Here is a 12,556-nt window from a genome sequence, read left to right as displayed (position 1 = left end):
AGTAATACTTTTCGTTTGTTAGCGCTAATGCGATCTTTACTATCAGTTTTTTGAGACTTTTGAATTTTAGTGCTTTCATAATCTCTAACCTGCTCTGCATGTGTATTGCTCCAATGTTTTTGAACCTCTTTACGATGTTCTACTTTGTCTTGTACTCATTGTGTCTTTTATTTCCGCCCCCGCTTGGACCTGTTAAGTTTTCAATTCATCTCTTAGCACAAAGTCTCATCTTGTGGGATGTGAAATTATCTCTCTGAAAAAGTCTTGTCTCATCCCAAGATTTTTTTATATAATAGAGAGATGGCCTTTTAATGATGTACAAAATATAATTGAATTAGAAATGTGTGTTGCAAAAGAGTGTTCCATCAAAACAAAAGAATATACTTGAAATAAACAGGGGGTGGTTCTCAAATTAACAAGCAATGAAGACATTCTGTTTAATTCACAATGTTTCACACATACATTGTGGCTCCAGCCCCGGCCGGGATGCCCAGGAGGACCGGAGAAGGGCTTGTACCTCCTCCAGACCGCGAGGGGGCGTCTGACCTGGTTATGTTGGGGCCCACGGATAAAGGGCTTGGAAGCCCAGCCCTGTAGGGACCCGTGGCCACCGCCAGGTGGGGCCCCAGTGCCTGAATATCCCTGGAGCCCAGCACTTCCTGGTGTGGCAGAAGTGCTGGGGGGAAGACGACAGGGGACACCCGGACGGCTTCCGGGTGTGCAGCCGGCACTTCCGCCACACACGGGGGCGTGGCTACAGAGGAGTGCTGCCTATTTAAGGGGCTGCCTCCCTTCAGGCGACGGCGGAAGTCAGGTGGAAGAGGACGGAGCTACAGAGAGGACTGGAGGTAGCCAAGAGAGAGGCACAACGACTGTGAGGCCTGGACATTGGGGGAACGGTGCAAGAGGCACTGGGACGTGCACTGAACTGTGTAAATATAATTATAGTGTAAATAAATGTGTGTTGGGTGAACAATGATGTCCGTCTGTCTGTGTCCGGGTCCGAGTCCACAACATGTATACACAAACCTTTAGTGGTGTTAGAATGGTGCAAAAAAAAGAAAATGTCAGTTTTTATTCTTGTTCTTTACAGAGCATTTTGTGTGTGAGTTGCGGTTGAATCATGCCAGCTGTGGATTGAACGTCTGTTTTGTGGGCTTCAGCAGTCATGTTGGTAAATTTTCAAACTACATGAACTGTCCACCCTTCTGCTATAACCAGATTACAGTGGCATTTTTCACATCTCCTGGATAAAACACTCCCACCTAGACCGTGAAAGTATTTAGGTTTTGATGTTACCTACATTCAGATTTGAATGTACCACATCTTATTATTAAAATACTTGTTTTTCTGAATGTATGTTTTGATTTAGGAACTGGTATTTCTTTTTAGATTGTGGTTTGCATATAAGGGTGTTTTAATAAAACAGTGCTACTCAGCAAAAGATCTTCAGTGAAGCATTGACATTTCCGTTTTGTGTGCATGGTGATCTTCCTTTGTGATGAGGTTAGTGAAATGGCTGCTTTCAGGAGATCAAAACAAGTTTTTAGCTTTACTTTTACTGTAACCCCAAACTAAATTAGCTGAAATGTACAGCAGAAGAATTAGCTCTCCTTAAACTGGAGGAGTGTCCCAAAGTGGTACAGTAAAGCAACTCCATGGTTTGAAACTGTTTGGGCTTCATCAGAAATGAAAAAAATAAAACGATTGCTATGGCACAGTACAAATGTAGTTCTCCACTTGAAGCTAATGCTGCATTTGTCATACGGTGCAACTGGGAAGTCAGAAGTCTCAATTGTGTTGTTTGTGACCTCTGCCCATTTTGCGCCACCCGAGTTAGACAGTAAACATAGATGCCCCCATGAAAGCTGGTGTTCCTGGAACAAGCACTAATAGTTCTATAGTCTGGATCAAAGAAGAAACTGATCAGCAAGAAAGCTGCAGAAAAGTATGTTGTCATGTATAAAAAATATTTTATGCTCTTGGCTGCAATTTAACAGAGGTATTTCTACTTGGAAGCTGCAGCTAAAAAACTGCACAAAGCAACCATTGAGTGCAATGTACAAATAGTTGCATTTACCAAGCTAACGTTGGTTAGTCCGTTACTGCTAATTCTGGTAATGTTATAGTTTACCTTCTCAATATTCAGTATTATAGATTGAGGTGATTCATTTAAAGTAAATTCTTCTAATAAATTAAACCTATGAAGTGTTAGCTTACTTCCAGTTCGCAGTATTCATAGCCATTTTGGATTCATGCCATAATTTTAAGTCAGTCAAACTTGGTGTTGAGAGACCAGGCCGGAATTTGCGAGTGGGAATTCCGAGTTTGGCCCTGCGTTCTCTTTCAGCACTGACAGCAAAGACTTGAACAAGAAAAGGATAGGGAGAGGAAGAACAGACAGATGAGTTTGTGAGGTGAAATCACTGTGGCGCTAGATTGAAATGTCAAAATGAATACATCGAGTGAGGGACAAGGATGTGACGATTTTCAGGGTGTTATGAAGGGTGTGAGTGAATTGGGTGAGAGTATATACTGTATATAGTGCCGTGCCAGTGTTGTATGCAAAAGGCAGCTACAATGGCAGTGAATAACTCCTCTGTGGCTCATTGCATGTTTGCTGGTGTGGCATACATTGAATATAAATCTGTAGCAGAGGTGACAAGAACATTTCACATTAAGATTAAGGTGCCTTAGCAAGCAAGAGTTCCTTCTTGTCTAATGAAAGTCCATCTACTGGGATTATGAAGAACCTGTTTGTTAGCTCACTGTAGACCATAGGAACACCAGAAAATATGAAACTGTTCAGATAAGCCGTAGACATTCAAAAAGATGTCAGTCAGTATAGTTTGAAACTGGACTCAAATCTTCAGCAAGATTTTTTTTCCAACACCCATATAAAATACAAATTATGCTTACATTCTTTAGGAATCATTTACTGTTGCAATTTTTTTTTACTCTTTTACTTTGATTGTATATTAAGGCTGTATTAAACTATTTGTGAACTCATTAATGATAATGATGGAGCTCATTTTAAAAATGTTATTTAAGAGAAGATAAATAACCTGCATCAATTAATTCATTTTTGAACTATTTCATTCCTTATCCAGCAAAATGTGTCAAGGGACTCAGTTAAGCGTCCTTTCAAAAATCCAAATATCCTAGCACCACACTCACAAAAATTTCTTGCAGCTTTACTAACTCCTGCACTAAGCATTTCCACTAGCAGTGGTAGACCTCGGTATCTATTCCCATTTTGAATGTGATTGTTTTAGGTTCAAGCCCGAAGTGTGTATGCATGTTCTCTTTGCGTGTAAGTCTGTTTCCTGTAGGTGCTCCAGTGTCCTCTCACAGTCCAAAGACCCACAGGTTAGTGTGTGTCTGTGTGTGTCCACCCTGGGGTGGGCTGGCACCCTCCCTGTTTAGGCATTTTTCCTGCCTTAGTCCCTGTGCTTTGTTGGTTGGGATGGGCTCCATCTACCTCATTACCGTACCCACATTAAGAAGGTCTAGATGGATGGTGTATTGTTATAGAATATAGTATTCTTCCTCTTATAGAAATATTCATGTGACAAATACATTGAATGGAGACAAAAATGTTTAGTTTTTTATTATATGACTGTTGTTATTTGTGTATTTATGACTCTGCTGTCATCATCATGCTAATCCTCTTTTTGGGACCCTGTACGGTACTGGCCCTCAGATTAAAACGTTTTTTTTTTTTAAAAGGTCAGAAGAATAGTGGCTCATATTTTATTTTAAAGGTAATATGGCCTATTTAATTTGGCTTCTTTAAGACCAATTGTAGACTAACCTTGGGTATATTGGGTAAATTATTTTTCAATTTGTCTAGATTTTGTTCTTGTTATAATACTCAATCCATGAAGGTTGAGACTTTTGTATACTTTGCATAGTAGTGGTGTTTTTTTTTTTTTGTTTTGTTTTGTTTTGTTTTTTTGTAACCGGTGATCCACCTCAGTCCTACTTGGTTACTGTTTTCAGGCGATTGATTGGTCAAATTTTCACACTCTCAAAGCACGTATGAGCCGTTAATTTGTATTAGTGAACTTTTATTTAGTAAAACTGGCAATAATGGTGGCTTTTCTTTTTTTTTTTTTTTTGGAAAAAATAACCTGCAGTATTTGTTTGCATAATTAAGCTAAACTCTGCAGGATATGTTTTTTTTTAATATACAGTATGATTCTTAAAATATTGCATTCACTTAAATTTAGCAGTTGAAATTGTTTATGTTACGCACAGACCATCCATCTGTCTGTCCCTCCCTCCATACATCCATTCATTCTATAACCTATGCCATCCTGTTCATCTTGGTTATATTATGTTTTATTAGAGAAACCCCCTTTGGGACATGACTGGAAATTGTTGATTTGTTATTTGAAAGCTTAGGCAGAACAAAGCTGAAATTACACACCACACCAGTTACCACACATCGTATTATTGTGTTTTAAATTTAAAAAGGTATTTTTAAGGGAAAGTGATCTGCATCCACACTTTTCATGTTGTTTACAAACGTCCTCCTCCGACAGTAAAACGACCAAGAATGCATATGACTTGGCTGCTTGCCTACATTGAGCAGGTGCACATCAGGGTAAACAGAAGGAGGAAGTGTCCTCCATGCCAGACATTCATCTACAGCTTGCACATGGAGAACAGCAATGGAGAATAATTTAAAAAAAACAAGACAGATGACGAGGTATAATTCATATTCAGAGAAACGCACAAGTATAAGGTGAACAGAGCAGCTGAGAAAATCTTCAGTTAAAAGAGGGGCTGTGTAATGAGCATGAACCAATCTGAGCGTGAATAGTGTCTGTGTTTTCAAAACTCGTCATTTTCACCCATCCACATTGCAATGCTAAGGGGCCGTTTTCAGAAATATAAGGCTCAGGAGAACATTTTCAAAAGTCTAAGTTTTTTCAAAGGTTAAAAATGGTAAGGTATTGCGGACAGAAGGCAATAAAAGAGGCTAATGTCAGTGTTTTTAAACAAAAACGTAGTAGTGTGGACATAATTTTGGACTGAATTCAGGCAGAATTGGCATGTGTTCAAATATACAGCGCCACACTTGATGATAATTCAAAATAAGTGCAGGCATTTCACATTGATAGCTCTAATAATACTGTATGTTTTCTAATATTCGAAACTTGATTTATTCTTTTAACTCCTATAATGTTATCATTGACTGTGGTTAACTCATATCTTTTTTTTTTCTTTTCTGTGTTTGTGTTCAATTAATAATACTTCTGTTGATTAAGCATTTTCTGAAGATTGCTGGACGTATATGTAATAATTAAGAGCACATTTTAAATATTCTAGTCCATTAAAAAAACACATGGGATCCATTTTCAAAAGTAAATCTCGCCTAAATAGGGGAAAAAACTAGCCTGAAATTAAGGAAAAGACTACTATATTAAAGTAACAACCTACCAAAAATTTCTTATCAAGATTAGTTATTCTAATGGGTAACTTTAGAGAGGAAAATACTTTTTTGTACAGTAATATTATTTTAATTAAAACCAAATTATCTTTGTTTTTATTTTATATTTGTTTGAACATAGTAGGCTGCTCTACATGCTTATAAATTATATAGAGATACAAACAGAACGTTTTTGAAAAATGAAAACTTTCTCCTGAAAATGCCAATGTGTATAAGTTAAGAGTATAGCAAATGTTTCTTAATTTACTTAGCTATTGTAATACTGCCAATATAATTGGTTTATTTATCTGACATGGATGCCATACAACTTCCAATATGTTTAACTTAATATCCACAGAGGTTACATACTTAATATTGAAATGAATTGCAGCTGCACAATTACAAATATATTATGCCTCTTGAACTGTTTAAACCTTTCTGTTTTGACAGCTTGTCTCTTAACTGTAGCAGTACCCGTGGTCCAGGGCCTCTGTGGTGCTCCTGATGTTCCTCTCCCACCACTGAAGATCCCGGGTGGGCGAGGGAATGGTCAGAGGGATCACACTCTTTCAGCTCGGCTGCTGTATTCGGTAAATCCCCTTTTTTTTTTTTTTTTTTAATTAGTTCATGTTTTCTTATCCAGGTGAGGTAAACAGGCCTACCAGAGCAGGTGCAAAGCAGAAGATCACGTGGTCAGCTGACCCATATCTATATTTAGTCAGCAGCAAGTGCCATGCACATAATACACTGACATCAGAGAACCTTCCCATAAACAATATAAAGAACACTAAAGTAGATGATTCCTTAAAAAAAAATAAAATAAAAGAGCCAAGGTACTAATACTAAAATATATTGCATTCCTGCCTGGCTGCCCACTCCAGTTATGGCATGAATGGAATTCATAATTTCTCACTGTATTTGTATGAGTTTCCTCTTGCTTCTTGTTTTCCTCCCTCAGTATAAATATGTGATGTCAGGATGATTGTACTAAATGATTGTTATATGTGTGTTTGCTTGTATCTATTTGCTCTGTGATGAGCTAAAATCCGGGGTTGGTAAGGTGTTATACCCAGTGCTGCCTGACCAGACTTCAGATTCTGTAGCCCTGTACTGAAAGATGCTGACTCAGAAAATGGATGAATACATGATAATATGGATCTCATGTCCATTACCAAGTGAATTATATATTGACAGATATATGCCTTCAATTCCGTAAAAGTAAGTGTATAATCACATATTCATTATTGGTAGGTAAATGAGCTGTGGAATAACTGGCTATCAAAAGGAATATATAGTTTACTGGAAAAAAAGGTTGATAAACAATATGTTAATAAAAGAACAAAAATGAAATAAAAAAATGATAAATAATGAAGAAACTATCCACAAAACATAAGCCATAAAGGTACCATTTCAGTCCACAATGTACTGTACACGCTAATTAAAATGTGATTGTGATTTTTAATTCACCTGGATAAAAGTAAAAGTCATCAAATACATTTGACCAGGGCCCGGCCACATCACAGCTTAGAATAGTGAAAATCCATAGTTGGTTGTACCCAATCACATAACCAAAACTAAAATTAATGCTAAAAATAAAAAATTCAAATGTCAGTACCACGTAAATTAGTGAATACCAAGATTATCTAGGTAATTACATTTACATGAACACTTTTTAAAACAGCCTTTACAATCATACACTTTTCAAATCAGGCTTGTCTTTTGCTGCTATGAGATTTAGGTTTTTAGTAGTACAGTATATAGTGGAGACCTTTGCAGGCTAAAAACACACATACTAGAGGTAATATTTAATAGACAAGTCGTATCGATTCAAATTTAACAAGTTTGCTCTAACTATAAGACTACTTCTGTAAAATCAAACTTGTCAACTAAAGATTAATCCATTATTTCAGAATTCCTATAAAACCGCCTTTGTCCTGTTGTTTTCAGGTCGTTCCATTTAAGTGATTGAGGGTGCCTGTGCACTAATCCAGAATGAGCCATTGGATTGGACTGACTATAACTGCTGTAATTACTTAGGACTCACAATTGCTCCCGTATCATCAAATATGTGCCATATTTACTTTCCTTACATTGGTCACATATTAAATACTACAGGGTTGTCCAGATCAAATTATGCAGATCCAGATTGCCTGGATGACTTTGATTTATGTGGGGACGATTCCAGTTCGACGCGAAGACGATTCTTCATGTCGTCAGTTTGCACACTTCTCGATGGTCCTGGATTTTTCGGTTGATTTTCTATGTGTCAGGGATGCCAGGGGTGACGACCCGGCCGAGATGCCTTGAGGGACCGGAAGAGGGCGTGCGCCCACCTTGGGCGTGCCGCCACCCTGGTTGCTTTGGGGACCACGGGTTGAGGGCATGGAAGCCCGACCCTGTAGGGGCCCGTGGTCACCGCCAGGGGGTGCCCCAGTGCCTTGGGAACCCTGGACCTCAGCACTTCCGTCACACCAGGAAATGCTGGGGGGAAGAGAAGCAGGGACACCCAGAGTGCTTCTGGGAGTGCAGCCGGCACTTCCGCCACACGGGGGCGTGTTGGCGGGTGATTGCCGGGGAGCACCTGGAGCATATCCGGGTAAAGATAAAAGGGGCCACCTCCCTTCATTCGAGGCTGGAGTCGGGTGAGGAGAGGACGAAGCAGGAGAAGTGAGTGTGGAGGCGGCCCGAAGAAAAGCATTGTGTGTGGCCAGGACTTTGGGGGTTGTGTGAGCACTTAATAACTTGTAAATATATTTGTAAATAAACGTGTGGTGGGTGAAAAACAACATGTCTGCCTGTCTGTGCCCGGGTTCCGTTCACATATGTAACAAACTTAACAAGTTATAGCGTAATGAAAATTGCATAATTAGATCTGGACCACCCTATATATTAAAGAATATCACTTCCTGTGTCAAAAAACTAACATGATCCAAGTTAATGAAGCGTACTGCTTTAACAGCCCAGGCTAACTATGCATCACAGAGGCTATGTGCTTATTTCAACCTATCGGACATCCTCAGATTGATCTGCATTGTTCGTTAAATCATTATGAGCAGAGTTCTACAAATCCTGGCCAATTTTTAAATACTTACTAAATAAATGGAACATGTGGAGTAACTCATTTTGTTACCTTTGTAGAATACCCACTAATACAGATAAGATGGTTAGAAAATAAATGTATAGTCGGATGGAAAAGTGTACCCATGTTTATTACATTTTAGAGGATGAATGCGAAGCCTCCATTCCTTTATTGGGACTGTGTATAGTGCTGCATTAAAAAGTGACTCATTTTGCAACTATTTGTAACTGCCTCGTTCAGATTTGTGACGCAAGTTAAAACAATTACAATTCACAGCTCACTGGTCCTATCATTGTGCTCTCAAAGAATACACCATGTATTTTTATTTCTGAACTAAAACTGTTTATGAATAAATGTATCAATAACAAAAGCCTTTTTTGCCTTGAAAGCGCAGCAGGATTTTAAATTTATTAAGTTAAACATGCAGGAGTTTTAAAATAAAAGAGTACAAAGTTCAAGTCTTATGACTTTATAATAGAAGCAGCAAACTTTTATTATGAATTCTCTCCTGCAACTTGCATACCTTGTTAACAATTTTTCAACACCTGCTTCTTTCAAACTTGTGTACATACCTGATTTTGTTGATACATGATGTTTATAGATTTGACATAATTTGAATATAACTGAAAAAAGGGTGCTAAAGGATTGCTTGGGGACAAACCTGCATGCAGGCCAGATCTAGCCTTCAGGCCACTAACTGATATTCCTGCCTGTATATTGTGTTTAATTATATTATTGATTTTTTTAAAAATTGCTTTTGTGTAAATGCTTTTGATGAAGGGATTATCTTTGCCTACATGTGAACATTGTTTGTAACATGTCTGAAATATTTTACCAATTCATTTTCTAATCTCCCTTTGCTCATCGTAGTGGATAAAGGGTTTAGCCCTGGAGCACTGGGACCAAGACAAAAACAAACTTTGGAAGGAGTGTCATCTGGTACAAGCACAAATCCACTGATGTGGGAAGATTTAGAATCACAAATTAAACCTAAACACACAATTGTGGTTTATGTGGGAGGAATAAAGCTGAATATTCAGAGAAAAATCCTACAGAGACACGGGAAGAAAGTATGAACACTATATGGGCTGGAATTTAAACCCAGTATCTTGGATCTGTTGGGGAGAAGATCTAACCTTTGTACAGCTTATGTTTGAAATGGATACAAAAAAATATGAGAAAGTTACGACATTATGACCCTGAGGGGGAAAAAAAAAAGAAGGAACACGGGTATAGGCAAAGAAACAAATTGACCTTCAGTAAAGGTTGAGTCAATTTTAGAATTGAGTGGGGAGTTTGAAGAAGAGAGTTTTAGGTGAAAACATGCTTTTTTTGGCAGAGTGAGCTGTCAGCAAGGTTTGAAAATACAGAGAGAACTCACTTTAGAGGACATTTAATTACCACACAAGTTTAAACTGTGTGAACTAAAGTCAAAATGAGGATTGGAGGTCTCAAAGGATGCACCATTTTAATATTGGGGTCTAGAAGACAAATGTAAAAGCACAAATGTGCAATGTAGCAAGTGGCATGACTTGCAGCCATATTTGACAAGGCTTCGACTGGTGGAGCTCCGTCCTAGACTGAAGCTGACTTCTGTGTGCCATTAAACAGTGGCTGGACCAGGAGAGGAGGCTCTTATGGTTATGCGGTGGAAGTGATGTTAGAGGTTGGATCACATTAGAAGTGATGTTAGTAATGGTGTCACACTCTGTTCCCTTCTCATATTTTTCTTTTTTCCAAAGCCGTAAAACACTTCCCACACTCACATGTCTAACAAGTGGATGAAAAATAAATCGGCTATAGAAATTAATGTGTAGTTTGCCTCATCATTGTTTTCACTACTAATATTTTCTGTTCATTCTAATGGGATTTATCTTGATGTTTTTCAGTTATCAGCATTGAGTTTATTTTCCATAATTATTTTGATGTTCTTGATTTACTTGGGTGAAATAAAACTAACATTATTCATTCTGTAAATTAATATTTTTGTTTAAGGATAACAAACTAACAATTACTGAGGAATCTGCTGGAAGCGGAAAGCCAACGGTACTTCATTTCCAGAGCAAGCTCACAGACTCGAGGGTGATCCAGTGGGATGCTGCATTGAAAAATAACAACCTCTACGTTGAAATCCCCCGGGCCATGTTACCTGAAGGCAGCAAAGAAAGGTGATCAGTCTGTCCTAGAAAAACAAGCTGACGACAAGCTATTTAGCCCAGGTTGATTAGGCTCTGCTATATTATAAAGGAGGCCAGGGCATGCTGACACCTTTTTGATTTTAAATCTAAGCAGCTTGCTTATCTGTGCTAGTGCTTTAGCAAACTATCTTGGGGACTAAGTAACCATACTGCATGGTGAGCAGTACAGGTTTGTGTCCGGAATGCCTTATCTTTCTAGCCAGGCATCTGGCACATGTAAATAAGGGGTGTTAAGTATATATTAATTCAGTGTTTCTCTGGTAACACACATTGTTTAAAAAGTTTGTACATGACTGTATTAAGCACTGTCGCAGACAGTGACATAATATGACAGAGGTATAAAATACATAAACAAAATCCTGCTGTGGGCCTCTTACCTAAAGACAAAATATATGGAGGAAAGTGGCTTTTGCTACATTTCAGAACTTTTTGTTATGCTGTGACCTCAGGTAAATGCTACTTGTTTTATTGTGAACTGTTCCCAAATAAAAAAGGGACTATGGATCTTGGAGCTCAGTCTCTCTATCTCCACCTCTCAGTTCAGTAGTAGCTTTATGTGAGAAATCTGTTGCTACAAAGCCTTTTATGTAAACTCCACAGCAATGAAGAACAGTTTAATGATTTAAGATGATTTAAGAACAAATAATAAGACACCTCTGAGGTGGGTTGGCGCCCTGCCTTGTGCCCTGTGTTGGCTGGGATTGGCTCCAGCAGACCCCTGTGACCCTGTAGTTGGGATATAGCGGGTTGGATAATGAATGGATGGATAATAAGAGACCTAGTAAGATAAGTAATTCACAATAGTAAATATTTTGTCAGTTCACCTTGTTTAGATATCACTTCATTCTGCGACAAGTATAAAAAAAAATGACTACATTATTTCATACTATTTTTTTTTAACCTGTCTATTGCTACTCTTGCCTCTCTCTCAAATTCAAAAGCAAGTTTGTTGGCATTAAAAATTTGTGTTATATTGTCAAATATTACATTAAAAGATCACAAATAAATACACATAGACATGAAAGAGTAAGTTAAATAGAAACAAACAGTAACATCCCCCTGATTAAAGAAGTGATTCATGTGGAAATATGAACACATTCCCAGTTTGGATTGTACAATGTCCCCCATTTACAGTATAGCTGGATCTTGCTAAAATTCAGCTGTATCAAAATACTGTTTTTAAACTATAACCTGGTCATTATCTGCTGTAATCTAGGCTGAATGACTTACATATTCACTTTTGTCGCTGTCAACTCTGGCTTAATGCCCAGTTGCACAAGTAGCAGTGAATATTACAGGAATGTGATTAATCTTGTGCAAGAAGCTATAAACATTTTACAGTTTAGATCCTTTAATATCCCACCTATTAACACATTGAATGGAATGGTACGCATTTTAAACTCTGGTTCTTTAAAAGGAAGGACTGGTGACAAAGGAGCTCTACGAACCAAGTTTGCTAGACAGGCTGTGGCATGATGCAGTAGTTTCTTTGCATAACCATCTAAGTTGATACTAACGTTACTATCTTTGAATGGTCTGTTCTGTTTCATGAGAGGAGGAAATATTTGTATTGTATTACAAGCACATTTCTTACCTAATCAAATTCTACCATTGCTTTAGACTGTTGCATTTAGTACTGCAAAACTGTGCAAGAGCACAATTGTTCCTTCATTATGACCCAGGAGTAATGATGGCTTGATGTATGAGCTTCTTCCTCCCGACTCCACTTTCCTAGCATTTTCTGACAGTTTGATGGACGAAGTTGCTATCCAGCTTTAACATCACTGGTGAACTCTTCACTCTATCCTTTTGCCCTGCCTTTGCCTTGGTAGGTTAATAAAC

General features: G+C 38.2%; 2 protein-coding genes across 3 annotated transcripts in view; one reads left to right on the top strand and one right to left on the bottom strand.

Annotated features, from left to right (window-relative positions):
• Positions 1-12,556, bottom strand: part of mboat4 (membrane bound O-acyltransferase domain containing 4) — a 78,809-nt gene that overhangs the window by 47,768 nt on the left and 18,485 nt on the right. The gene's annotated exons all lie outside the window — the stretch shown is intronic.
• oaz1b (ornithine decarboxylase antizyme 1b) overlaps positions 1-12,556 on the top strand; it is a 43,675-nt gene that overhangs the window by 16,284 nt on the left and 14,835 nt on the right. Inside the window, 3 exon segments of the mRNA XM_039759600.1 lie at positions 5,888-5,939; positions 5,941-6,027; positions 10,512-10,684. Coding sequence (XP_039615534.1) covers positions 5,888-5,939; positions 5,941-6,027; positions 10,512-10,684 — 312 coding nt within the window.

The sequence above is a fragment of the Polypterus senegalus genome, chromosome 7 (genome assembly GCF_016835505.1).
Source record: "Polypterus senegalus isolate Bchr_013 chromosome 7, ASM1683550v1, whole genome shotgun sequence".
NCBI lineage: Eukaryota > Metazoa > Chordata > Cladistia > Polypteriformes > Polypteridae > Polypterus > Polypterus senegalus.
This window is presented reverse-complemented; position numbering and strand designations above follow the sequence as displayed.